We start from the raw sequence: 27,890 nt of genomic DNA, 5'->3' as shown, positions 1-27,890 counted from the left end.
AGCTGGGGTTAAGGGTCTTGCTCAGGGGTCCAATGGAGTAGGATTCCTCTTTAACCTTAATCCTTAACCCTAATTCCAGAGCCGCAGGATTTGAACCAGCAATCTTCCAGCCACAGGCGCAGATCCTTAGCCACAGTGCCACCACTCCGCCCCAAATGCTGATGGTGATGATGATGCTGACGAAGACTGTGCTGGTCCAGGGCTGCTGGCTTACTCTGCAGATTGGGAGGCATCTGAACAGCAAGAGCATAATGTAATGAGCCTAAATTTCCCTCTTTATCCCACGCTTGGTATTATTACACACACTTTAATTGTTGATGTGAGGGGAAAAAAAAGTGGTGATGAAAGAGCCCTAGATGTCAAGACTGGGTTCCTCCTGATTTATTTTCTGCTTGACGTTGACATTAACAGGCTGCCCTTTCTTGCTTGTGGGGTTTAAGTAAACCAGGAAAAACAGAGGCTGAATGAAAATCCGTGACGAAGCACAATACACCTTTCACACTAAATGGACAGAAAGGCCTTGCTGGGAGAGACCGACTGCTGTGGCCGGTAAGCAACAGACCAGTGGCAACAAGCCACGCCCGCGAGCAAACCACTGCATCATCGCCAGACTTTGATCGAGCCTGCTGAGTCCCTGACGAATGGAAAGTTCAGTACAAGCTAAAAACCAAACATTAACTGGAATGAACTGAAGTTCAGTGCACGGCACGTGACAAGCATACTCTCCAGAATATCTGTGTAATGCCACATGGTTTGTCTTATCAGTGCAGCCTCCCGAGCCTCTGAAGGTGTTTTCTGCTAGCACAAGCAGAGACCTGCGCTGCTGCACTCTGTTCCATCACGCCCATAGAAGGAAAGACAGGCAGACCCACACATCCATAGGAACCAATACTCTGTCTTTTCCTGCACACTTGATTATATAGCTACCTTTAATTAGAGGGTCCCCAGAATTACAACTGCATAACATTTACTCATTTGAGTTTATATTGTTTTTATACAATGTAGCCAGTTACTCTTATCCACAATCAAATGAAAAATCCCTTTTTCATTTTTTGGAAAAATCCCAAGTGAAAGCACATTAAATAAAGATGAATATGCAAAGGCGAAAAAGAGAACGGGAAAGTACTTTAAATGTCGCAATCTACATACCAAGGCAAAAAAGAAATCAAATATACTTGATGGACATACAGCTTCCGCTACCAAGATGGCGCCCAGAGCCAGTTGACCTTTCTAATATGGCGTCTTGGTGAGGACCGCAGCATGTCTTTCAGTGTGTTCTCGCGATAGTTCCTTTCAGTCTGTGCTGGAGTGGTGATGTGTGTTTATTAACTCAACGATTTTTTACATATTTCTCAGTTTGCGGTAATTTTTAAGGTAAGTGCTCTTTCGCTGCAATTTAGGCGTCAGATGCCTGTATTAATACCATGATTCGTGCGACTAAGTACGTATTTCTTAGAAAGAGGGTTAGGCTTAGGCTTAATTTCAGGGCCTAGCTGTGAGTTTTCTATAAGATTCGTGCCTGTTATTAATCTCAAGGTGTTTAACCTCATAAAATATTCTTACCTGGTGCATTAATGAAAGGAAAAAACGATTAAACGTGGTGCGCCAAGATAGATTTTCGCGTACTTAATATCATTGTTTACGTATTTGTGCATGGCCGGTACTACTGTATTTTATATTAATATAGTTTCCGTTAATAAATTCCGTATATCGCTCATGTCGCATAGCGTTTTTCTGTTTTAGATGTCTGGTAGCGCGTAGCTTAATTTAAAAAAATGGAGCACGAATAAAAACAAGAACGAATTGGGAATGATGGGGAGAGTTTGAAGTCGGTTTGTTTTTGTCTTGAGAGCTTCTCTCTTCATGCGGAGTCATAAGTATCCGCTGCCGAAAGGAGGTGAGCGCCTGATTCTGCAGGGCTGTCTGGTCTTTGACGTGTATTTCGACTTATTTCGAATATTGACGTCATTGCTGAATTTGCTGGTGTTTCCAGCGGGGAAAGTTTAAAATCCTCATCCCAGCCGAGTACTCGGGGTCCCTGGTGGCCAAACCTGCCCCCCGAACACAGGTGCGGTCTTCCTGCTGAAGCGTGTTGTTTAAAGAAAGGTTCCCCACCCCCAAATAATTCGTTTTAGATACATCCAGAATGTTTTGCCTCAAGAGAAATTCGTAAAACCCCCAACACTCAAAGATCCCACAGTTGTGTCGTTTAGCACAATTTAGTACTTCAACGTCAAACACAGTTGACACTGGTCCAGCGCAGCCCAGATTAAAAAAGACCGCACTGCAAAAGCAACAAAACGCATATTACCCCTACACACATTATTCAATCACTACAAGATCTGCATATTGAGGTGCCTACTGCCGCTTGAACTGGAGAAAAGGCAGTCGTTCCTGGGCTCTAGAGCTGGCTGCTAACGTCTGGCTGGAGTTGTGCTAGTCAGGATGATTCCTGGGTGAGGACGCACAGCGAGCAGGTTCAGCCTTCAGCCTCGGTGTTTACAAACCCGTGGTCCTACAGCTCCTTCTCCCTGTTTCCCACTAGCCGGGGGTTGTGCCGAAAGGATGTCGGACAGCGAGGACAGCGACTTCTCGGACAACCAGAGCGAGCGCAGCAGCGAGGTGGAGGAGCTGGAGGAGAATGAGGTAACGGCGGGCGCCCCCCCCCCCGTACCCCTGATCGATGCACAGTCTCCGTTTAGGCCTGGTGTTCTTTTACCCTGCGCTCACTGGACGGCCAGACTGGACAGAGCGGTCAGAAGAAGCTGCTCTGTCTGGGGAGCTGTGCCACTGCAGGGGTCACTGAAGTGAGGTCTTTTTCGCGGTCAAAGAAGACGGGGAGTCGTGTGTTCGACGATGTGTGGCGGTTGTGTCCTTTTCTTGCCTACCTGTGCCAAGTTTCTTTGGAGTGTGCGGATATTATTTTTTTAAGTTGAGCGATCACCCCAGTTGTCCCATTAAGTGGTGGTGAAGGGGCTGCAGAAGATTGGCCTCTAGCTAGAATCTGCGTTTCGAGGGGCACGGCCTGTCCCATGTCCTACCTCTGCTCACAGATTGTTCTGCTGCCACTAAGACGAATGACTGGGCAAAGGTGGGGCACCTGTGTAAACAGGGACAACTACCTGACCACCATTTCTTTTCCTTCATCCTCAGTATGTGGTCTGTGACACTAACTCCTGCCGTTTAATACTTTTCAAAAGTTCATCCATTTCAGTGCAAAAACAGCCAAGTGTGATTTATTATTAATAAAGAAACACTTTATATTATATAGCGCCTTGAACGGTGGCCTACCAAAACACTTAGTGACGCTTAGCGCCTCATGCACTGGGATTCCTATGCATACAGATGGCTTTAAAAGAAAAAGAGACGTCTGTTTTTAAGCACAGTGTGTTATAACTGCTTAACACAGTTTTGTACCCTGAACGTTTTCAGATTTCCCTGCTATCAACGACTGTGCTCTCTGACTAGCTTTTCTTTCCTGCTTCTCTGCTCTGTGCTTGGGCGCAGCTGGGGTACAGGGATGTCGGTTTGCTGGGAGGCCCCGTCTTGGCTGGCAATTAAACATTGGCAGTCGGCTCAGACCTGCAGTTATCCTGGGTCCTTAAGCTCAAAACTTGTTTTTGTCTTTGCACCACGAGCGCAGAGGTTAAATCGGGTTGTTAATTCAAGTTAGGGCATAACCTGGCGCTTCACTGTTAATACACCCAGAAAGGAAAGGTGTTTGTGTAGGTCTTGGGGAGGGAGCAGTGACTGGTGCAGCTCGTCCTGCCGGGGTGGCAGGCCCAGTACAAGGCGCCGATCGCCCCGCCTTCGGTCCTCCAAGCACAGAGCGGAGTGGGGATTGTGCCCACAGCTCCGAATCAAAGCGCAACTTCCAGTCTTGGAAGCTGTTGAAAGGCAAGACGGAGGGTTATTTGTGTGCTCTGGACCGCTGTGTCGGAAGGCAGGGGTTTGGGTCGGGCCCTCCCTGGAGAGCGGTTCTGCAAAGCAGAGAGGTGGCTTGTTTGTTGCTGGGTGTGTGACGGCCCGCTATTGTCCTGCAATGGTAGGAGGAAGAGGCCCAGGCCAGCGACAAGGGAGAGGAGGAGATAGAGGAGGATGAGGAAGAGTACGACGAGGAGGAAGAGGAGGATGACGACGACCGGCCCAGGAAGAAGCCACGTCACGGGGGCTTCATCTTGGACGAGGCCGGTAAGATACCTGTGTTCCTCTCTCTCCCTCGGCACGGGGGGTGTCTCTGTGCTGCTGGTTCATTGAGAAAACCATTTGAAAATCATTTTATATGGTAATTCTGGAGCAGATAAAAGAAGGGATTCAATCCTCTGCCCAAATTCAATGTAATCACCTTCTTTTCTGTCTTGTTACCTTCTGCTCACCTGTGAAATTGTGTGGTGCCCCCCTTAATCTGGGGTACAGGACAGTGAGGTGTGCTAGTCCTGTAAGTGTCAATTCTGCTTCTGAACCAGCATTCAGTTGTTGGTTCTGCATAGCTGAATTCAGAGGGAGGTCGTATCCGGGCTTGCTGTCCACTGTCCGATGTCTTAAACATAGAAGTGCGAAGTGTTGAGGTCTGTTGCCTTTTAAAATGCATGATAAGGTGGACAGAGAGCAGGCCACAGGTGTGGCGGCTCTGACACTTAACAGGAGAGGCTCTCTGACACCATCTTTCCTGTTCTAGATGTGGACGATGAGTATGAAGATGAGGACCAGTGGGAGGACGGAGCTGAAGACATCCTAGAGAAAGGTCAGTGCGTCCTCGCGAGGAGGTGGGATGGAGAGAGAGGCTCACGTGAGAAGCTCTCCTTCGAGAGCTGGCGTGCTGTATAGGTCTCCTGTGACTGGGTTTGGGATACAAAAAAATTGCATTTAAAAAAGCCAAAACAAACCTTCAAAGTGGCTTTATAGATCAGAACCTTTCAGCACCTAAAATTCTGAAATGGTGTGAAGCTGCCATCTGTGGGTTTATGACTGAATGCCTCTAACACCTAAAAAAAGGTGGGGGGGATTCTTCTTTTTATATATACACACACATTTTCTTATTGTTCTCTTCTGTTCCCCCCTTTTTTTTAACTTCTGAATCTGAAAGTTGGCCTTTGGTCTGTCTGCTAAACCTGTAGTGACTAATAGGAATTACAATGTTTCAAAATTTGTTTTGAAGCATCATAGGGAAAACCTTTGCAAAATGCGACGATATATCATAATGTTGGTATGTTATTGATAGCATATTAATTATGCTGTTCCTGTAATGGCCCGATCTTAAGATTTACAGAAAACAATCTTGAGCCAGTTCATTGCTCTGAAGCTGCTTTGTTTAGGGCTGACTAGGCCAGTGCATCATGGTCTGATTTTAACCTCTAGCTGGTGGAAGGAAAGATAGCTGTTCAATGCTTCCCATATCTTAACTTAGTCATGTTTTGTCATACATTCTAAACGTTTAAAAATTGTGCTTTAGCCCGTGATTGCCTGTAGGATGTAATTCCTTGTAATGCAAAACCTTCAGAAACATATTTGGAAGTTACATCAAGCATGCTGTAAGGGTAAATTCCAAATATTTACCTTAGAAACGTAGTTCTATTTACTGCCCCTTTGATGTCAACATCTTGAGTGATCAGGCCCTAAGGGTTTCAGAAACATGATAAGAGATTTTTGGCTTTTTTTTAAATGCCCCTAAACAGCGTATGCTATTTATTAAAACATGCATTCTGTTGTGAGCAGAGCCACCCATCCTGCCTCAACCTTGCCAGTCTGCATTTAAAACCAATAAGCTTCCCTGCCTCTTCAGTCTCCTTCCTATTTACTGCAGACTTACAGGTGTTGGCCACTATCATGCTGCTTTCCTGCAGGCTATGAGTGCTGAAGTCTTGGAAGTTCAAATCCAGCTTGGGAAAGTGACAGCTCAGAAGTTGTGTTGAAGTCATTCTAGGGCTTAAGTAACACACAGGCCAGGAGCACATTCTGGTTCCTGCCTCTGTGAGTGAACTGGGAGTGTGGGACACCGCAGTTCAGCTCTGGGCTGACTGGAAAATTCTCATGGTGTCCCAAAGGCAAAGCTAAAAAAGGTTTGTGGTGTTTAAACAGGACAGCATGGCAGAGGGGACTCGCAGCTCAACATGATGAGTCATGCACACCACATGAGAGGGTTGACTTAGTCCACCTGCCATCTAACAGGATGTTTACTGAGCTATCGTTCCCATTTTCATCTGTTTAACACAATGTAATTGGGTTAGACAAGGGGCCTCTAGGAAGGCTCCAATTTCAGTTGTTTACAGTTTCTGAAGTCTAGTGTCAGAAATCCTTGTAATTGCAATAATTTGAGGCACGCAAACATTAGGCATTTGAAAAAAACGTGCAACATTAAGCCTGAATTGTTTTGCAATAGTGATGCCTGTTGTGTTAATTTTGACTGTTCCTTTGCTGCGCTCATAACTCTTTATTTTTTATGCATGCCTCCTTCAGTTAACGGTAAATCAATTCCAGATCTTGTTTTTTTGTTCTGTTTTGTATATCTAAATGTTTATGTATGTACTGTACGCATGCGTGATGGCAGGAAACCAACACGCACACGTACCGTATAACACATTGGTGCTCTTTGTGGTTGACTTGTTTTGCATTGGGAAAGAAGAAAGCACAGATGACCAAGAGCAGGAGCTGATGTTTCGATACTGGGGCGGGGGGGGGGGGGGGTTCTGGTACCCACTCAGTTGATAGGGCCTTCTAAACCAGACTGCAATCTCAGCCCTGATAATGTGTCTGTGAACTCGGGCCAGGTGGTGCTGGAGGTTCCTGATTAAAGCTCCTCTTACCCTTCCACTTCTAAATTGCAGCATCTAGCCTACATCTTCAGATGATGTTAAGCATTTGCAGTCTTGCAATTATGATAAAATACATTTCAATTTAATATGGGCTATACAGTGGTCCAGCATTGCATGCATTTCTGCCTCACAGCTCCGGGGCCCTGGGTTCAGTTTCGGATCTGGGGTGCTGTCTGTGTGGAGTTTGTGTGTATGTGTGTGTGTGCCCTGCGATAGACTGGTGTCCCATCCAGGGTGTATCCTGCCCTGTGCCTATTGTTTGCTGGTATAGGCTCTGGCTCCCCGTTATGGAATGAAGTGGTTAGAAGATGGATGGATTACTATGATGGTTAGAAACCACGCTCTACGACTCCTAACATTAATAGTGTCTACATTGAAGTCAGTAGAAAAGAATGCTGATATAATATAAAATATAACTTTTAGTTTGAATTCCCCCATTCTTAGACAAAGGTATTTTTTAGAAATCTGAGTTGGGGTGCGGTCAGGCCTGGAGCAGTGGTGTGGGTGTTGGTGGCATTCCCTGGACACCCATAGGTCATAGGTCGTAGGTCATAGGGCATTGCCAGTTAACCCTTCCCTCCTTGTCTCAGAAAGCAGGGAAATTACTTTGCAACTGGCCTTTGCTCCCCCCCCCCACACTTCAAAAGTCTCCAGGGAAGTACTGCAGTACTGCTTGCAGTTCTGGTGCAGAGGAACAGAATGTGGAAAGACAGATTTCTCAAACGTTACTGGTTCAGAGGTAGTTGGGTTAAGGGAAACCAGATGTCTAGTCTCACCTTCAGGCATCTCTTTCTGTAACAGGCAGTGATTTGAGCCGTGAGGATGCCCTTGATTTTAGAGACGGAACCTGGAGCTTTTTCTGGACAGCCCCTGGCCATGAGCATAGACAACATAAACAAGCCCAACTGCTTGACATCAAGCTCAAACAAAAGCACAGCAATGTTTATTACAGATAGAAAACAGCTTTTATAGTGGAAGTATCTTTAGACTGCAGAACTGTCCAGCTTTCCGTCTGGCTGCTGTACAACCTGCCAATAAAACAGCACTTGTACATTAAAAGCACTGTTTCTCATTGCACACAGTATGGGGACTGTAGGCCGGAGTATGTTCCTTTAGTAGTATGAGTCCCATTTTTATATTGATTTAATATTTATTTATGTCCGGACAGATTTGTCTAAAAAAAGAATCTCTGCTTTCCTTACAATTGTATGTACCATTTGTACCTTTTTTTGGGTTCCTTTAGACATTTTGTTTACTTTTATATTTTTTTCCTTCACAAAATTTTGGTTCCCTCCCTGACCCCTGTCACCCTTTGCTGTCCGCCATTGGTGATATAATTTGGCTCATGCTGTGTGCTGCAACCATCTCCACCTCCACCCCTCCTTCAACAGAGGAAGCGGAAGGTAAGTCCTGATTTCTTCCAGGTGCCAACATGGAGGTAGAGTAGACTGGGACACAGCAACATGCTGCCGAGTCTTTGTCTGGTGCAGAAACACTTAACACGGAGCAGATATTTTCAGTGCCTTTTGAGCAGTAGGGAACAGGAGGGCTGTGCTTGTACACTAGCGGTCCCTCTGCAGCTTAGCAGTCGCTGTAAATGTGGGCTAGAGCACGTGCACAGTCTGCACTGCCAGTATCAGACAGACACAGGCCAGAGGTTATTGCACTGAATCCGAACACACCTGCTTCGTAGATTAATGAAAGTGAAGATGATGTAGTCGGGGCGGGGGGGGGGATCTTTACGGAAAGAGATTTGGGTCATTCCAATCCAGCCCCTTCCGTGTTGGCATCTGTGCTCTGGTGTGTGGTCACTGCTCTGTGCTCTGGCCGGCCGTCTTGTTCTGCTCGCCTGCACTCGGAGACAGCCAGCCTTGCTCACTGTCGCGTGTGAGAAGCGTCACTGTGCCATTCCTTTCTGGGCATATTGGGGTGGATTGGAGATAAAGGGGTTTAATTGGATGCCTCACCAGTGTCCGGGTTTGGAAATTAGACCTCAGAAGTTCAGAAGTGGGAATAACAGCACTGAATGGACAATAAGATACTTTGATTTGTGTGCACACTGAGGGAAAAAAAAACAACCTCTCCCTAACCACACACTTTCTCTTACTCATCCTATGGGAGGAAACTCTTAAATCAAGGCCTTGCCACTGGTTTGAGAGCTCTCTGCACTCTTACGTATCCTGTTTGACTTTTAAAATGTACTATTCTTCATTGTTAGAATTTCAGTCTCAGATGAGGGTAATTTTTCAAAGATTTGTGTTACTGAAGAGTCAACACGGAGAATGAATCAAAAGCAAAGTAAACTTCTAGTAAACAATTAGTCACAATAGTTGCCTCTAACATAAACTCCCATGTAATTCCAATGGAGACCATGCTAAGCAAGCTCCAAAAATATTTATGCGCATACAGTATTGGAAATTCCCAGAACTCCGTTGTTATGAGAAGTTTGGGGTGGGCGAGTTTGAGTTCTGGAATTGAGGTTCTGGCCAAGAGAAGCTGCCGGTCTTAAATAGCAGTGTGATTTCCAAACCTGGACCTGCTCCTCCCACAAAACAAGAAAGTCCCATCTGCCTTTCACAGTGTCACTCCTTTGAAAGGCCTCTCGATCTGTCTTTTATCTGCTTTTAGGAATATGAAAGTGTTTGCAATCTGCAATCCGGTGTGCATTTGTTTTTATTTCTGTTTAAAATTCCAGTTGGAATAAAAGGCATCTTGTACCGTTTACGGCTTTCTTGTTTCCAGAAGACCTGTTGATTTTGTGCTATAGAAGCTGTTTAGAGGTTTCTGCTTTTGTAATTCAGCGAATCCCTACTAGGGGCTTGTGATTCCACATACAGCAATGGGCTGTGTGCCGTCTGAGAGGGATATTGACACGGGCAGTCTAGACTGGTGTGCGTGTCTTTCTGATTCCTGTTAAGACAGCCTGTTGCAGTTCCCTGGAACAGGCTTATTCTGTAGGTCTTGAACCAGAATGGCTTTAGATGTAGACTGAAAATCACAAACCTTGTCAGTGAACTCATACATAATGCTAGCGTGAAAAATGACTGCACAATTTTCACTTTTGCCAGTAACCCTTATTAATAAAGTTTCTCCTGATGGGACAGTTGCTTTTGGATTGTTGTCAGGCTATTTGGCTTAAACTCTTTCTTTCTTACAAACAAGCTCAGAGGGGAAAAACAGTTGGAGCGCTGTCACTGAATTGTCAACTTGTGATTAGAGCTTGTGTGAAAAACACCAGAAACAGTTATTAGGTTTATCCAGTTTTATTAGCTGTGGGCTCTTGAGAAGCCAGAGGAAATGAACATTGAAGTGGGATTGAACCTTACTTCTCAGGGCAGTAAGTTACTGTCCTGGAGTGGGATGTTGCTCTTGAACCCGGAAAGCACAGAAACCCCCAGCGGGCTGTTGCCTTTGGAGTTGTGAGGGAATGAGACTTGAGCCTGTGATGGCGTTGGAGGACGCTTGCTCGTGTAGTTTCAGGTAGTGCGTCGGTGAGATGTCCATCTGGTTCGCTCCGCTGGCTTGATTTTTTTCTGTCCCTTTTTTCTCCTCAGTGTCCAACATCGATCATGTGGTTCTGGATGAAGATCGCTCAGGTGCCCGCAGGCTGCAAAACCTCTGGAGGTGTGTGTGCACGGGAACACAAGCCCCTTCCCTTGCAAGAGACCAGCTCTGATCCTCAGTGTGAATCCCTGTGCTGTGTGACTGAGAATCATAGGCGCTTGTGTACACTTAGTGTTTTCACTGTGCTTTTAAAACTGTAATTCCCTTATTTAGGTTGAACTAATGGTATGAAAGTGTTAAGTCTTTGGCTGGGAAGCCTCTTATTGGTTAATCGTACACTTTCTGAATTCCCCCCAGTTCATGCAGGGGAAGCACATTAGAGCGCTTATTGACCTGTTGTGATGTTTGTAATTAAATTTTGGAACGCCTTGTTAATGAAAAGCAAGAATTGTTTTAAAAGTAAAGCCGGGTATGTGTCACAAGTGATGTTTAAAGCCAAACGCGCTGGTCCTAAGCCCAGTCCTTTGAGCCTCTGTTTGAAGACATGTTCGCGCTGCACTGTCCTCAGAGGAAGGGGTTTGTGGGCCAAGCAGCAGAAAGCATTCCCAGACATCCATGTTTCCTCCCTCCCCTTGTGCTCACGGGCAGAAGGAGACAACTCTGAATGAATTCTGAATTCTATGGTTGTGCCAATAACTACAGGCTTCCCTGCCTTGCTTCTCTTGAATTGCTTTTTGTGTTTTCACCTCCTCAGAGACCAGCGGGAAGAGGAGCTGGGTGAATACTACATGAAGAAATATGCCAAGTCATCTGGAGGAGAACAGTAAGTGATTTACATGTATAGTTGTAGATGTTGTTGTCCTTGAGAGATCAATCTGTCCCATACAGTGTATACAGTGAAGCAGTTCTAAATTGCTATCCGTTCAGAGTCAAGGCTGTATTTTAAAAAAAATGTGAATTCTTACACGGCAGAAGCACCTATAGTCAGTTCTCTTGCTCATTCTTAAGATAAACTGTTTATCCAGAATAATAACTTATATCCATATAACACCTTTCCAACCTCAAGAGCAATGTACGCTACAGTGCTAAAGAAAGAACAAGACAAAAAATACAATAAAACAAGAACATGTAGGTTGTCAGACGTAGGCCCTAAAAAGGTGAGTTTTGAGTTTGTGTTTGAAGAGAGTCAAAGGGTTTGTCTCTCGAAGAGTCTGAGGAAGGGCGTTCGGGGAATTTGATGTCAACCAGAGCTTGATTTCACTCAGACACCCGATTAGTGACAGAGGCGGGAGATTGGAAGAGGGAGAGGTTTTAACATAAAATCTGAGATTCATTTGCATAACAGTGCATCTGAAGATCATGTTTTTGTATAATCTGACACAAAGGAAGCATATAAATAATAAAGAGCAATGGCACCAAGACTGAACCCTGCGGCACACCGTGATTTACCAGGGTCATGGGAATGTTTTGAGAAATTCTGAATGATTAACTGTATCAAAAGCCGCAATATGATCAAGGAGCATGAGAACACTTATAGCCCCCGAGTGAAACGCAATAAGTAAATCATTCACAACCCTGACAAGAATAGTCTCAGTGCTATTATTACAGCAAAAGCCTGACAGGAGTGGTTCAGACAGATCATTTACTATCATACGAGCCAATATTGGATTTGTAAATACTCGTTCTAATGCCTTAGAGATGAATAGTAGAAAATAAAACTTGGTCTGTTGTTCATCATTATGTCAGAATCCAAGCCAGGTTTCTTCAGAATGGGAGTGATTGATGTAGTCCTTAAAGCAGCAAGCACTACACCCGTGGGAAGTGAAATGATTAAAAGGCAGATGTCAGGCAGGCAAGCTTTCAGTAAAGAGGTACTGAAAAGTGATGGGACCTAGGCAGCAGGAAGTTGTTTTTTTTTACAGCTGTTAATTTTTGTAAGATTTTAGTCTAGTACAGAGGGGCAGTATTTCCCATTTTCCCCACAGTCCTGGAATGGGAGTGAATGTGAACTGTATATTCCCCACCAGGCACTGGGGAAAGGTCACAGGATAAAACAAAATGTCTCCATGGTGTATTTGTCTTTAACATCTGAACTGCACTGCAAGTTTTCCCACTAACAGAAGTAGGAGTATTTTCTGGAGAGTGTCATCTCAATGGTAATCAGAAGATTAAAGAGGAATGTGCAGTTGTTTCACTTTTTATATAATAATTAATAAAGAATGTTGAACAGGTGTGTCTGGTCTGTTTGAAGAATAACCACGTTTGTACAGTTTTTAATAAATAAAATGCATTTTCTTCCTTTTTTTTTCCCCGTTACAAAAAATCCCCTCTTGAAGTTTTTACGGGGGCTCGGAAGAGCTTTCAGATGACATCACCCAGCAGCAGCTACTCCCTGGAGTCAAGTAAGTGTTCAGGTCTTCAACACAAGCAACGCTTCCTGTCAGAACCTGCCGTCCCTGGTGCGTTGCGCTTTGTGTCAAACACATGTTCAAGATTTTTCCTCTGAAGATACTGGCTCTTTGAAGGCTCTTCAAAGTTCTGCCTCTGGTTCAGATCCCTCAAGAGCCTGTTGCTAGACTGTGGCAGTGAGAGAGGCTGACGTCTGATTACCCAAACTCCTGAACGTACCTCTGCACCCCAGAAAACTAGATTCTGTTTCATGGGATTGTTTTTTTATTTATCTTAAAATGCTTTGTTAGCAAGTGTTGTCACTGCAGTGATGATATTATGCTCCTAATATTGTTTTGAAATGTGTGGGTAGAGATATAAAGTGTAATATTGTAGTGTAGTGTTGTAATATTCTTGCCCTCTCCCCCCACCCATTACAGAAATGATTCACCATGGGGCCCCCCCCCCCAGAGTGTGCATCCATGTTTTGTAAGCCACTAAACCATGTGTCAAGGTTACGATTTCCTCCTCGGAGAACCTACAGTTCAGTACCAGTGAATTTCTGAGTTGGGAAGTTTAATGCATTTCTAAGAATCGTAAAACGCAGATCTGAGTTTCCTGGCACAGTCCAAAGACGTGCTGTCTGGGCCAGCTGGCCTGTGTAGATTGTCCCCCGCGTGTATGTGTGTGCATGCCAGTGACTCCGGCTCACCTTGGCCCTCTGTGGAGAAAGGAACGGGATGGGTGGGATGCTGGGATCCTTGTGATGATGTGATGATTTACTTGGACGGGATGGGGGACCACACAAAACGTTGTCAATCCTTGAGTCGTACACCGTAGAGCTAACCATTCCAAGAACTTGGTCTAGGTGAATTTTGCTAAGGAGACATGAGAGTCAGTGTTGTTTTATCCCAGAATAAACCTTTGCTTCGCTGTGTTTGCTTTATTACAAGATTATTGCTGGTCTTGCTCTCACAAACCCCCTTCTGATCTGTTTCTTCAAGGGACCCCAATCTGTGGACGGTGAAGTGCAAGGTAAGTCGCTCCTGTTTCTGTTCTGTGATTCGCCCTTTTGTGTGTCTCTAGCAGATGCTTCCTGTTGGTTGTTGGCGTTTGTCACTGCAGCCCAGCTTCGGTGTGTGATGGTGTTCGTTTATGTTTTTGTCCTTGCAGATCGGGGAAGAAAGAGCCACTGCGATTGCTCTGATGAGGAAGTTCATTGCCTACCAGTTCACGGACACAGTACGTTTTGGAAAAAAACGTCCGGTTTAATGTACACAAGTGCAGGGTTTTCCATGCAGGTAGCAAAAACAGAAACTATGAATCCAAAAACTGCAAGCCTTGAGGTGGATGAGTATTTAAAAGACATAGGTGTTCATACTGACACATCGCTTACATCATCTAGACAATGACAGTGTGCGCCAGCAATTAAAAACACAAAATTTTACCATATGTACTCTGTGTATAAGGTTAGTTTAACACTTAAGTCACTCAGTTAAAATTGTATGATTTCAGCATAATTGGAGAAAGGGCAGGTCTGAACAGTTTCACCTCACTACGCCCGCCCGGCAGTCAGTGAAACCTTAATGTTTTTCTTTATTTTAAAACTCTAATCTGGCTTTGATTTTCAATGAGATGGAAAGCTTTGCTAATTGCAAACGAAATGGTGCTTTGATCTTTGAGGTCCTAAGTACCCTTAAACCCAGTGTCAGTGGGCCCTCGTACCTCTGCTTGTTACATTTTTTGTGAAACTTGCCGATTGGCACTAAGCGGATCAAAAGCGCGGTCCGCGTGGAACCCTGTCCCCCTTGACCCCTGCCCTCCTGCTGTCCCCACAGCCCCTGCAGATTAAGTCGGTAGTGGCCCCGGAGCACGTGAAGGGCTACATCTATATCGAGGCCTACAAGCAGACTCACGTCAAGTCCGCCATAGAAGGAGTGGGCAACCTGCGCATGGGCTTCTGGAACCAGCAGATGGTGCCCATCAAGGAAATGACCGACGTCCTCAAGGTGGTCAAGGAAGTCACCAACCTCAAGCCCAAGTCATGGGTGCGGCTCAAGAGAGGCCTGTACAAGGATGACATCGCTCAGGTATGACTGTGGCAGGAGGGACGGAGGCACCAGCACTGGAGAACAGATTGACTTTGGTGTTACAGCTAGAACCCTCAATATTCTGAATCTGTCCAACCCTCTGTTCCTCACCTGCCTTTGCTGGACTTGAGTTTCCTCCCTCTTCTCTCCTGTTTTACCCCCTTGAAAGACTGGAAGATTACCTTTAGTAAGATGTCCTGGCTGCACAGTACAAGACGCATAAAAGCAAAAACATAAAAGTTTTGTCACAGTCTTGTTTTCCGCAGAAGCAGAAGTGTTGTTCGTCTGTTTTTCATGATTTGGCTGTGATTGCTTGTTTGAATTTTTTGTCAGGTGGACTATGTTGAACCCAGTCAGAACACCATATCGCTGAAAATGATTCCCAGGATCGATTTCGATCGCATTAAAGCTCGGATGAGCCTGGTGAGCATCAAGCTTCGTAGTGATTTTGCGCTCTTTTGGAGTGATTTTTTTTTCTTCTTTTTGCCTGAGCTGATACATACAGTAGGAGCTCCCTTTTTGCTAACGGCCAGTATTAATTAAGAAACTAACCTGTGCTGACCCAGTAGTCACTTCTGGGGAAAGTGTATATTATAGCTAACATGTTAACAGACATTGGATCTCTAATTGAAGCATTAACAAATGAAAGGAATGTAGTATATCTCACACATCTCTGTCCAAGGAACTTTTTCATCTTCTTAAAGATGTGTATATAAACCAAGGAGCTGTACTGTTTCTGTAAGATGTGGGACAGGACGTTTTGGTAGGGTTCAGCCTGGTCTAGATCCCTGATTGGCTGTATATATTGTATCCCTCCCTCACAGAAAGACTGGTTCGCAAAGAGGAAGAAGTTCAAGAGACCCTCCCAGAGACTGTTTGATGCTGAGAAGATCAGGTATCGTGAACAGTTTTTATTTCATTGAGCAGAGAATTCCAGGGTCAGCATTTCCCCTGGGTCTTTCAGTATCCCAGTGTGTGTCCAGGCCCAGGTATAGCAGAATTTACTACAGCAGCTGCAGCTCCTTTGGCTTATAGCTGGGAGTTTTAATCAGAATAAATTGCATTCCTATTGTGCTTAGTGTTACAAAGGATCCCAAATCGCCTGACACACTGGACAGACCCAATTTCTTCTACCATTGAAGAATAGCTCCTAACTGGGCGACTTGCACCCAGTCAGCACCAGCAGCCACACTACACTGTACACCAGGGCAGAGGGGTGAGAATCTGCTTCCCCCATTGAATTAAGGAGGGAGCATTAGGAAGGGCAGATTGTACAAACCCAGAATGGAATTTAATTAGGACACCAGGGATCACAGCCTTAATCATTCCAACAAGAGCCAGGGGATCTTTACTGACCCAAGTAGTCAGGACCTCTGTTTAAAGTCTGGTCTTAAGTTTTATAGAAAAATAAACTTTGCTCATTAGAAGCACTGCACTAATGTTTGTAGAGTTTCGCTGGTCTGTATAATAATTGTTGATTGTTAATTGTCCATCTGTGCCGTTATTGGGAGGGGGCCGGATGAGGGGGAAGGGTGTAAAGATGGCTGGTTTCTGAGGGCTGCGGTGCTAAACGGGAGGGTGCTGGGGGACTGGTCCCGGCGCGGGGAGGGTGTGGGGCGACCGGTCCTGGCGCAGGGTCGCTGACCGTCTCGCACGGCTCAATGTTCCAGGGCGCTGGGCGGGGAGGTCACCACCGACGGCGACTTCCTGATCTTCGAGGGCAACCGCTACAGCCGCAAGGGCTTCCTCTTCAAGAGCTTCGCCATGTCCGCCGTGGTAAGAGTGCAGCTCCTCCATTGAGGCGGGGCGCGGGCGTGCCCCCTCTGCCTGCGGGCTCCCAGTTAGCGGAAGGTGCATACCGGTGGGGGGGAGGTACTGCGGGCCCAGGCAGCCATGTTGGAGGACCCAGCAAGGGGGGCAGGGGCCAGATCTTGAAGGTCTTGGGCTGTCGGGGGCAGCTATTTTTTGCCACTGTTCAGGAGTGATCCCGGCCTCACCCTCCCTCCTCCGTGTGCCTCTGCCTCTGCAGATCACAGACGGGGTGAAGCCCACCCTGTCCGAGCTGGAGAAGTTCGAGGACCAGCCCGAGGGCATCGACCTGGAAGTTGTGACGGAGACAACAGGTGATTGCACTGCACGCTATCAAACAGGCGCAGCCCAGAGCCCGTCCCTTCCTGTAAATGCGAATCAGCCTTGCGTTCTCCCTCTTTGTGTCAGCTGTCTGCTGTGGTGACTCATTATCCTTCCGTTTCAGCTGGACAGCCTAAAACAAGAAAGGTGCCTTCTCATGCTTATGGGGCCTGTCCCTGCACCCACAGTTATAGTACAGTGGTGATGTAATGGTTAAGTAGCGTTCACATCAGGCCCTGCATGAGCCAACAAATTATTTTTCTCTCCTTCACGCGCGTCAACGTCAGGCCACTGCGTGTTTGGCCAGCTAGGTAGACCTCCGGAAGGTGGAGTTGTGTTTCCGAGGCAAGGCAGACGGCGCTCCTTCGCACTGGTCTTTCTCTGTTAAAACTATCGATCCTGTCCCGGGAGGCCAGGGGTGCTGAGCTAAGATCCCGTGCTGTCGTATCCGCAGGGAAGGAGCGGGAGCACAACCTGCAGCCCGGGGACAACGTGGAAGTGTGCGAGGGGGAGCTGATCAACCTGCAGGGCAAAATCCTCAGCGTCGACGGGAACAAGATCACCATCTTGCCCAAGCACGAGGACCTGAAGGTACAGGCCTGCGCCCCGGCACACAGGCCTGCTGTTCCTCCCACAAGGCCGCCTGCGCTGTGGAGGATTTACAGTTAATGGCACATGCGCAGGAGCAGTGGGTGCTGTGAGGTCCTCCTGGGTTGGGATCCGAGGAGAGGAAATTGTGGAAACGCCATGTGCGAAAAGCGTGCATCCCGTCTTGTGTTCGGTTTGTACCCTGGCACGCGTGCCAGGTAATCTGCTTCTCCCAAAACGTGCTGAAGCTCTGCCCTGACAACAGTGGGTCGCGGGTCTGGGTGGTGGGGGCGTGCTGATCGTCTCTGTCCCCCAGGACCCTCTCGAGTTCCCGGCCCAGGAGCTGAGGAAGTACTTCAGGATGGGCGACCACGTGAAGGTGATCGCCGGGAGGTACGAGGGCGACACGGGCCTCATCGTCCGCGTGGAGGAGAACTTCGTCATCCTCTTCTCGGACCTCACCATGCACGAGGTAGGGGACGGGGACGGGGGCCCCTGTACACACGGGTGCCTTCTCGCATCCGTGCGGCGAAGCGGAATTAGAGCTGCGTTTACCAACACCATGGGAAGAGTGTAGGATCTTCAACGGGAGCACAAAATGCAAATTAAAAGCAGCGGGTCTCTTGTTTTTTATGCATAAGCTTACGGTCAAATCCACTTATTTTTCACATGGATACAACGCTTGTTTACAGTCTTTACTGCTCGTCCAGCTCTTCTCCGCCCCAGCTGAGCCACAGGCTCCATTCTTTTAGGGAAAGATAGGCCCATAGATACAGTACAACGAACAGAAATGTTTGACACGGACTACATTTGCACAGTACAGTATTGCAAGAGCTGAACATTTTTCTAACCATCTCCCGCACTCGTTAATGGAAAGTTTTTGCCTCTTGGGCTCAAGCAACTGTTGCGACTGTTTTCTGGTGATGGAGGAGTCTGATGGGCAGGAACCCTTCCCAGTCTAGAACGCTTGTTGAGAAACCGCCAGATGTTCTTTCTAGTCCAAGTGAAACAGCCGCCCTTCATCACCAAAACATGTCGGCAGCAATCAAAACCAATACCACAAGGAGTGCAGCGGCTTGTTAATGGAAAAGAAATCTTTAGTCTGGTTCTTCAGCTTGTAGGCAAAGCCTCTCTTCCTCCTTCATCTGCGCAGCCAGCCACTGTAGTTCAGTGGTGTGACGGGCAGGCGTGCTGGCCAGGGCCGCCTCTGACCGCGCTGTGCTGCCGTGTGTTTGCAGCTGAAGGTGCTCCCCCGGGACCTGCAGCTGTGCTCGGAGACGGCCTCCGGGGTGGACGCGGGGGGCCAGCACGAGTGGGGGGAGCTGGTGCAGCTGGACCCGCAGACCGTGGGCGTGATCGTCCGGCTGGAGAGAGAAACCTTCCAGGTAGGGCTGTGCTCTCGCCCTGAGCGTCTCTTCACTGGGACGGCTCTCCAGTCCAGAGCACGCCCTTTACTGCTCAGCCACTGCTGCCCTCTTCCGGGCAAGCGTGCGTCGCGTCGGTTTCAACCACATACTGTTTATGCAGAGCAATAACAAAGCATAAAAAGTGCTCAGAAAACAGTGCTCACACCAATAAAAGGAAGAGGGTTCTTAAGTTTTCAAAGGAAAGGAAACATACTTTTTCATACTTTCTTAGACTGTAGTCAAAAGATTTGGGTATTTATATTGACGCATTATTTACATCATCTAGGCAATATGGGTAACAAACAAAATGCAGTGATGTGTAGTTTAGAGCCTAGAATTTAAATCGAGGGATGTCATATTAAAATTGTATAGCGCACTAGTAAACCTCGTTTAGAATATTCTGCGCAGTTTTGGTCCCCATGTTTCGGAAAAAAACATTGCTGCTCTGGAATTTAAGAGAAGAGCACCAAGATACATCCTGGGCTTAAGGCAATGTCCTACACTGATGAGCGGAAGGAACTGAACGTTTGTAGTCATGAACAGAGAAGGTTATGCAACCGCATGTGTGCAACAGCAAAGTAGGACCCCCCCTGCAACGAATACCCTTACAAAGGAGTTCCCCGTCAAACCCCTGTAGGTCCTCAACATGCACGGGAAGGTGCTGACTGTGCGGCACCAGGCCGTGAACCGGAGGAAGGACAACCGCTTCGCCGTGGCCCTGGACTCGGAGCAGAACAACATCCACGTGAAGGACATCGTCAAGGTCATCGACGGCCCGCACTCGGTACGGGATCAAAACAGGAACATCCCGGAAAATGGCCTAACATGGCATAAACCGTTTTGAAAATATTTAATTTAGACGTTCCTGTTCTGACAGATTTCCCCATATCGGTTAAAGCGTGTTTCGAGCGCTTTCGAACGTGTTGCAACGTGACAGCAGTCCGTAGTCAAGCCAGCTTGCTCCGGGCCTCTCCGGGGTTTGTCCCATCGGTGTGCTTGTTCTTCCTCAGGGCCGAGAGGGAGAGATCCGGCACCTGTTCCGGGGCTTCGCCTTCCTGCACTGCAAGAAGCTGGTGGAGAACGGGGGCATGTTTGTGTGCAAGACGCGTCACCTGGTCTTGGCTGGGGGCTCCAAGGTGGGCGCTCTCCCCGCAGGGACAGCTCATCGCCCCGATAAACCGGCCTGTCGGAGGCTCCCAGCACGGCACAGCTGCCTCAGACAAGCCCCAGTTTGCTGAGGGGCGACTGTGATGGCCCCTGAAGTGGAGTCATTAAAATCAGGTAGAGGTTTATTCCCTGCCACAAAGGAAAGAGACACAACGTTTCGGCTGGGTGGGAAGAAGGCTTCACAGCCGGAAGGTTGTCTCTTCTCTTTTCGGCAGGGAATGAACCCCTACCTGTTCCTCTGCAGCCTGTGCACGCTGACGCAGCTCCCTGCTCGAACATCATTTAAATGGGTCATTTTTCTTTACGCTTTTATTTTTTCGTCATGACATCGCCTCACGGCTCCAAACAACGGGAGTGTGGTTGTAGCTTGTAGATCCATGGGAGGAAAGATGAGGAGACACTGTGAAAAGGGGAAGCACAAAAATAAAAGCTACAGCAGTAAAACCACTGAAATAAGAAATACGTGGAGTGCTGTTTAGTAAGTAGTGTTACGTAGGAAGTACGTAGGATGTATTGTTCCTTGGAAAACTTTTAAACACTAACGCACTAAAATTACTTCAAGCATTACAGGTTGAAATCACAGGTGAAGATGTGTTATAGGAGCCCTGTGAGCAATGTGCTCTTCCTCCTGTCTCCCTGCGTTTGTCACTGAAGGCTTGTGTTATGTCTGTGTGTAGCCCAGGGATGTGACGAATTTCACCGTGGGGGGGTTTGCGCCCATGAGCCCCCGGATCAGCAGCCCCATGCACCCAGGAGGAGGGGGTGAGTACGGACTCCATACCGCCACCTGCTGACCTCACACGGACACTACACCCAGATCTCAAGGGCCTTTGCCGTTGCAAGCTTTTCTTTCACCTGACGTGCGTCCAGCTACCATAAACAGAATCAAAAGCAGGCTAACGGATGTGATTGGCTGTCGCTGAGGGTCGAGGCTCTCCCGTGACCCCACAGGTGATTGCTGAGAGCAGTGCAGCGTCCTCACTCTCCTGCAGGAGGAGCAGGCGTTGTCACGGGAGCTGTCTGCTCATGTGCCGCGTCATCCCCTCGTGATGAGTCATCCCCACTTTCGCTTGACATCGATCCATCATGTCGAGACACGTTACAGATTAGTGGAGTTACTTTGCGCCTCGATTTCCTGCCGTCACTGTGATTTAAATCCTCATCGTGTGACTCGCAGGTCAGCAGCAGAGGGGCGGGCATGGCGGAGGCATGGGGCGTGGCCGAGGCCGGCGGGACAACGATCTGATTGGACAGACAGTCCGTATCTCACAGGGACCTTACAAAGGTAAGCAGAGCCTGTACTGTATAGAATTAGGGAGACTACAGTCATGCCCTTCAAGGACACAAGCTGGTTCTGAACGGGAGTCTTGAACTGTAAGACTAACAAGCCACAGTGGAAACGCATGTACCCAGAAAATCTACACACCCTTTCCAGAGTAACGTTTTGTGGCCTAACAGCCTGAAATAAAGACACAAATCAGAATTTATCTGACCTTTTATTTACACGTTGTAACACCCAACCGCAAGGTGAAAAATAAGTGTGTAGACTTTCTGTAGGCACTCTATATATGGAGCCTTTGTTGAAATTTATCTGTAGAAGTCGCAACATGCTAAATATTTGGCATTGTGATTCCCCTCATTAATAGGAGCATGATATTTGCCCACAGGTCTCCTATCTTGCAGGAACTCAAGGACCTATGAATTCTCAGGGTTATGTCATTTGTTGTCTTTGCGAACATTATACTTGTCAGTAGTGGTGCCCAGTGTTCTAATTTAATTTCGTACATGAAGAATAGGCAGTGATTACCAGGACCATGATTTTATGGTGTAAACCTGAAAAACACTAATTCTGCCACATCTGCCAGTGATTACATTGGGTTGTAGTGCTCCTCGCTTAACTGCAAAGAATTGTATAAATATTTTGATCCTTAGTTGAGATGTCCAGTAAACATCAGACCAGTAGAAGTTCATAAAAATATTCTGTTCTGTTAAAAACTGCTTCTCTTCCATTTCACAGCAATATTTTATACTTTATTTTTCTGAAACACTGTTAAAAATGCTCTTCTAACTTTTACTCTAAATACCATACACTTAAATACAGCCTCCGTTCTTGACCCTGAATGAATAAAAGACTTTGTTGTGCAAACTCCCTGTGTCTGTGGCTGCCCAGCAGTGGCTCTCCTGTCAGGGGGGGGTCGCAGGTCTCTTGTGGGCCAGAGAATTTGAGCTCTCGCTCTGTTTTCCCAGGGTACATTGGAGTAGTAAAAGACGCCACAGAGTCGACGGCTCGCGTGGAGCTGCATTCCACTTGTCAGACCATCTCCGTGGATCGGCAGCGTCTGACCACTGTGTAAGTGCCTTTGGAATGAGAGGCAGTGTGAATGGAGGCCCATCCGTCCAGTGGTTAGGGTACAGGGCTTGTGAAGGGGGGCCCGTCGGTCCAGTGGTTAAGGTACAGGGCTTGTGAAGGGGGGCCCGTCGGTCCAGTGGTTAAGGTACAGGGCTTGTGAAGGGGGGCCCGTCGGTCCAGTGGTTAGGGTACAGGGGTTGTGAAGGGGGGCCTGTCAGTCCAGTGGTTAAGGTACAGGGCTTGTGAATGGAGGCCCGTCAGTCCAGTGGTTAAGGTACAGGGCTTGTGAAGGGGGGCCTGTCAGTCCAGTTGTTAAGGTACAGGGCTTGTGAATGGAGGCCCGTCAGTCCAGTGGTTAAGGTACAGGGCTTGTGAATGGAGGCCCGTCAGTCCAGTGGTTAAGGTACAGGGCTTGTGAAGGGGGGCCTGTCAGTCCAGTTGTTAAGGTACAGGGCTTGTGAATGGAGGCCCGTCAGTCCAGTGGTTAAGGTACAGGGCTTGTGAATGGAGGCCCGTCAGTCCAGTGGTTAAGGTACAGGGCTTGTGAAGGGGGGGCCGTCGGTCCAGTGGTTAAGGTACAGAGGTTGCTACCATAAGGTTCCCAGTTGAAGCCCCAGGTCTTCCTCAGACCAGGCATATGGTCAGTTACTGAATCTCTGTGTGTAGATGGAATGTCAGACTGAAGTGCTCTTGTCAGTGACTTGGCTGATGCTGTATTTCGTTCTGTAATCTCTTTGTATGAAACCCTCAGATACATGAGCAAAATATGAGTGCAGCTGTTATTACTTTTAATCTGCTCTGCCAAGGGTTAGTTAATCAACATCTGACCACACTGGAGTGGATGAGAGGAAGCAGCTTTTAACAGTTCAAGCAGCGCGCGAACATCGTCTTCTCTCATAGTGCAGTTCGTTGGGAAACGCAGGAAAACTAATTTTCCCTGTAAATCCCTCTTCCTCCTCAGGAGTAGTTTGCCAGAATAAAAATGTATTCCAGAGAAAAGATAAAACAGATGTTCTTTTGAACTTTGGGCAAAAAAGAGGGGGAGTCGGAGGTTTTCGTGCGAACTCGGCAGGGTGGTGTGTGTTGGGGGGCGTCTCCTCACTTGAATTCTGGCTCTTCACTGCAGCTGACTAGAACTGAAAGACCTGTCACCTGACTGTTTACTGTACCCCCCTAACACCGCCTGCCTGCCGCTCAGTCTCACCCTTTTGTGTGGACATTTCTGAGGTTTTTTTTGTCTGACCTTTGACATGTCTGTTTTTGGGGGATTCACAGGGGAGCAAGGAGGCACGGAGGAATGACTTCCACACATGGGCGCACCCCCATGTACGGCTCCCAGACCCCCATGTACGGGACAGGCTCCCGAACCCCCATGTATGGGTCTCAGACGCCGCTGCACGACGGTAAGACCTCTCCCGATCCCGATCCCAGCCTTCTCTTACTCTCCTGAGCGTTGGGGTTACAGCACACTAACCAAGGGACTTGGTAATGATCCTGTCTTGAGCGCTCACAAAACTTGATTTTTCTGTTTCATGAAAAACATAACATCTCCTCTTTCTCCAGATCTAGGATCCATGCTTTTTGTAGGCTCATGAATCAGGATCTGATTGGACTCTTTTGCCTTTGCCTTTAATACTGCAGCTGGGAACCGCACCCCCCACTATGGCTCACAGACCCCGCTGCATGATGGGAGCAGGACCCCAGGACAGAGCGGAGCTTGGGACCCCAACAATCCCAACACTCCCTCAAGGTATGGCGCCCCCCCTCTCCCGCAGGGGCTGGCTCTCATAGTTCAGTCTGATCACACGCCGTGGGGTCCCTGGTCTCACCCCGTTTTCTCTTCACAGGGCTGACGAGGACTACGAGTTCGGATACGATGACGAGCCCTCTCCTTCTCCGCAGGGTTATGGGGGCACACCCAATCCGCAGACGCCTGGTTACCCTGAGGTGCCCTCTCCTCAGGTCAACCCCCAGTACAACCCACAAACACCGGGCACCCCTGCCATGTGAGTGACAACACCCCAATCCACCCATGGGCGCTCACTGCTCACTGCCAGGGCACAGGGGCCCTGACGTTATCAGCTCGTACCCACTGTTTTCAGTTTCTGGAAGTATGAGGATACACAATGGGAATGCATGTGTGTTCTGTTTAGCATCAGTTTCTCATTAGCATCAGTTCTGACTTTAGAAGAGCAGCTAGGTTAGCTGACAGGAGCGCTGTTGTTCCGCGGACAGGCCAGTGAGGGTATTGGAAGGTTGCCCGCTTGCTGGCAGTGTGGTCGAAGGCAGCCTGTCTGCCGGAGAAGTCTCCTGGAGATTGAGATGTTATCCATCAATCCCTCCTGAGTCAGCACACTAGTCTGGGAAAGGAGGTGCAAGCCAAGGCTTTGAAAGAGTGTGTGGGTGAAGTCGTGGGTCGATCTGTCGGTGCTGTCCCACTCCTCTGACAGGCCTGACGCTGGACAGGCCGTAGTGAGCGCTGCGCTCATGTTCAAGCCAGCTGGAGGAGCTCGTGGAGACATGATGACATGGGAGCGAAGGACAAAGCTCTTGAGCCAACAGTTGTTTTTTTTCTTGCAAGTCCGTCCAGTGTTGCTTTTCCTCCAGAACAATGCACAGCCACGCAGTGCTACGATTACAGTAGAAGGCCGCTGGGGAAAACGGTGAGGGGGTTTTGACTGGAACAGGTCTCCTGTCAGACCACCGGGGTCGTGTTGTGTCTTGAAAGCGCGTGATGAGTGTGGTGTCTCAGCGGGGCGTTCTCCTGATATGTTAGTAACTCCACCAGTACAAACAGAAAAAAACTGCATCGGCATATCGAGAGCACTGTATGACGCACGTCGTGTTAACTACTTCCCTTGTCCTTGTTTCGCAGGTACAACACAGACCAGTACTCTCCCTATGCTGCGCCCTCTCCGCAGGGCTCCTACCAGCCCAGTCCCAGCCCACAGAGCTACCACCAGGTGGCGCCCAGTCCTGTGGGTTACCAGAACACGCACTCTCCTGCCAGCTACCACCCCACCCCTTCGCCCATGGCGTACCAGGTAACACCTCCCTCTTCCTCACTGTGAAAGATTACAGCTCGTCTCTGTACAGTACTGTTACCACATCGCCAGCCATGTCCCTACGCTTCCCTGAGCATCAGTGGGTACTTTCCTCAGTGTACTGTGGATGATATTTGGAAAAACGTCAGGAACCCATCCCTCCCTGTAGGGGGGCTGTGAGTCAGCTCACTGTTGGTGTATAATTTTCTGCATCGTGAAAGGTTTGAAGTCACTAGAACTTATCTTCAAACTTCCGTGATGGCTGCAGTTAAGAAACAAGGAGACCAAAAAATAAAGCTGATAAAAGAAATTGATCTTGTATTAAGTCAGGTATTGTGAGGTGAAATACTGAGCTTGATTTAACTGATTTTATTAGATTTTTTGGGTGACTGCTTAAAATATCTAAAATATTTTTTTGCGTTTAAATTAAATCCAGTAAACTGTATTTACATATTAATCTCTGAAAGGTGTTGTAGATGAATTTAAACTGCCGATATGTAGCATGCTGACTGTTTGGGTCCCCCTCCCAGGCCAGTCCGAGCCCCAGCCCGGTAGGCTACAGCCCCATGACCCCAGGAGCGCCCTCTCCTGGTGGGTATAACCCCCACACCCCTGGCTCCAGCATCGACCAGACGTCCTGCGACTGGGTCACCACTGACATCCTCGTGCGTGTCCGGGACTCCTTCCTGGACACCCAGGTGGTCAACCAGACCGGCGTGATCCGCAGTGTGACGGTGAGTGACCGCAGCCCTGCCGCAGCGGAGGCTCAGAGTCGAGACTCTAAACTCTCTGACCTCGACGCCCCACTGGGTTGGAATCGTCTGACCGGAGTTTTTCGGACCTGGCTGCCTGAGGGTTGTTGCTGTCTGGATGGTTCTGCGGTGCGCTCGTACTTTCCTGTGCACGGCGTGGTGCTCCTCCCCGTGAGCCGTCCTAATCTGTCACGCTTGCACACGCTTAGTTGGGGCCTCCTCCGAGCGGATGTCTCATGGGGGATCCCCCCAGGTCCGCGGGGGAGCCGAGGGTGGCGTCTCTGGTCTGCTGTCCAGTCAATGGGCTCTGCATGTCTTGTGTCCCACAGGGCGGGATGTGTTCTGTGTACCTGCAGGACACCGAGAAGGTGGTCAGCATCTCCAGCGAGCACCTGGAACCCGTGACACCCACCAAGAACAACAAGGTATTGTCGGCTCCTGCCTGGAGCAGCTATACCTGCCTGTGATGCTAAATCACTGTGCAGAGTGAGGCTTCCTGTCCTGACACTCACTGCTTTTAAAGCATGAAAAAAAAAATGCATCTCCTCTTTGTTCAGTACTTCGTTTGGGACACGGCAAGGTTTTCTAAAAGCCTTACCCTATAGTGCCCCCATGTGTTTTGGAAGGAGAAGTACACCTCCACATGCATTGTCAGTGTCTGCAGTAACAGGTTTTAATTGTAACTGACATCTGTTTAATGGGTAACAGTGTTTGTCTCTGGATTCTGTGGGATTCAGCTCTTGTTGGACCCACTTTATGGCTGGACTCGGCTGGAGATCGGCTTTCCAGGGTGTATGTGAAATGTCTCTGTGTTGCTCAAGTCCCTGGTAAGAAGGATTGAATAACCTGAGGCCCTTTCAGGGTTCAGTCACACTGGGCCTGGAGAGGCACCGGGTCTCATGTTCCTGCCAGATGAATGGAGGGTTGCAGGATCAGAGCTCTCCGGCGCCGGTGTTGGAGGCCAGAGGGTTAGAGCCAGTTCGCACGTCCCCCCCTGTAGCCCCCAGCTGTAGCCAATGACGTGAGCTGTGTGTGTCCCCCTGCAGGTGAAAGTGATCCTGGGAGAGGACCGGGAGGCCACAGGCGTCCTGCTGAGCATCGACGGAGAGGACGGGATTGTGAGGATGGAGCTGGATGAGCAGCTCAAGATCCTCAATCTGCGCTTCTTGGGCAAACTGGAGGTGTGATCCATCCCTCCCAGCTTGAGCTCCGCGCATCCATCCCACTGAAGTTAGAGGAATGTAAAAAAAAATGCTTTTCTGTGGCGTAGCGTTACTTTTTGTACTTTCTTCGTCCTCCTGCTGTGGTGAGGCTGTGCATATGTCAACTTCTTGAAGAGATGGAGAGTAATTCCGAGTAATTCCTAATTTGAGGAGAAGATTTTTTTTTCCTTTTTTTTTTTTGAAACCTGCTGGAGCCAGATTTTGGAGTGGCGCGCTGCTCTGTTTGTGCAGTGTGGAACTTAGGACTTATTTTCTGCTTTGTTTTTGTTTGTTTTTTTAGGCCATGAAATTCCACAATAAAAACGGCAATGGAGAAGATGTTGGGCTGAGTGGCTTATTTTCACTCTCAAATTTAAAAAGTGTGCATCTTTGATTTTGTGTGTTCTTCACTGTGATCGTACCTTTGAGTGTTTTCAGTGCTTCTCTCTAGTTGCAG

General features: G+C 48.1%; 1 protein-coding gene across 2 annotated transcripts; it reads left to right on the top strand.

The window, feature by feature from the left end:
• Positions 1-1,284: 1,284 nt before the first annotated feature.
• Positions 1,285-27,772, top strand: supt5h (SPT5 homolog, DSIF elongation factor subunit). Of its 2 annotated transcripts, XM_088909865.1 has the most exons (30): positions 1,285-1,374; positions 2,546-2,646; positions 4,050-4,191; positions 4,679-4,744; positions 8,204-8,215; positions 10,367-10,436; positions 11,071-11,139; positions 12,653-12,718; positions 13,709-13,739; positions 13,878-13,946; positions 14,543-14,794; positions 15,128-15,217; positions 15,619-15,689; positions 16,465-16,570; positions 16,824-16,917; positions 17,379-17,515; positions 17,829-17,984; positions 18,751-18,897; positions 19,556-19,702; positions 19,929-20,054; positions 20,763-20,847; positions 21,263-21,370; positions 22,333-22,435; positions 23,711-23,838; positions 24,077-24,185; positions 24,283-24,441; positions 25,311-25,479; positions 26,010-26,213; positions 26,561-26,656; positions 27,278-27,772. In XM_088909865.1, the coding sequence occupies exons 2-30, from the start codon at positions 2,566-2,568 to the stop codon at positions 27,416-27,418; spliced, it is 3,234 nt and encodes a 1,077-aa protein (XP_088765991.1). In that variant the 5' UTR covers positions 1,285-1,374; positions 2,546-2,565; the 3' UTR covers positions 27,419-27,772. The 2 variants fall into 2 exon arrangements, with proteins under 2 accessions (XP_088765991.1, XP_088765992.1); XM_088909866.1 differs by lacking the exon at positions 8,204-8,215.
• Positions 27,773-27,890: the final 118 nt, after the last annotated feature.

This window comes from Atractosteus spatula, chromosome 3, assembly GCF_055471065.1.
Source record: "Atractosteus spatula isolate fAtrSpa1 chromosome 3, fAtrSpa1.hap1, whole genome shotgun sequence".
In the NCBI taxonomy this organism is placed as follows: Eukaryota; Metazoa; Chordata; class Actinopteri; order Semionotiformes; family Lepisosteidae; genus Atractosteus; species Atractosteus spatula.
The sequence above is the reverse complement of the archived record's forward strand: the minus strand, read 5'-3'. Positions and strand labels throughout refer to the sequence as shown.

What these genes read in the sequence shown, in the direction of transcription:
- supt5h (XM_088909865.1), top strand. Translation starts at nt 2,566, where the DNA reads ATGTCGGACAGCGAGGACAGCGACTTCTCGGACAACCAGAGCGAGCGC. An exon ending in TGTGGACGGTGAAGTGCAAG is followed by an intron (nt 13,740 to 13,877) that starts GTAAGTCGCTCC and finishes TTGTCCTTGCAG; the next exon opens with ATCGGGGAAGAAAGAGCCAC. An exon ending in CTTCGCCCATGGCGTACCAG is followed by an intron (nt 25,480 to 26,009) that starts GTAACACCTCCC and finishes TCCCCCTCCCAG; the next exon opens with GCCAGTCCGAGCCCCAGCCC.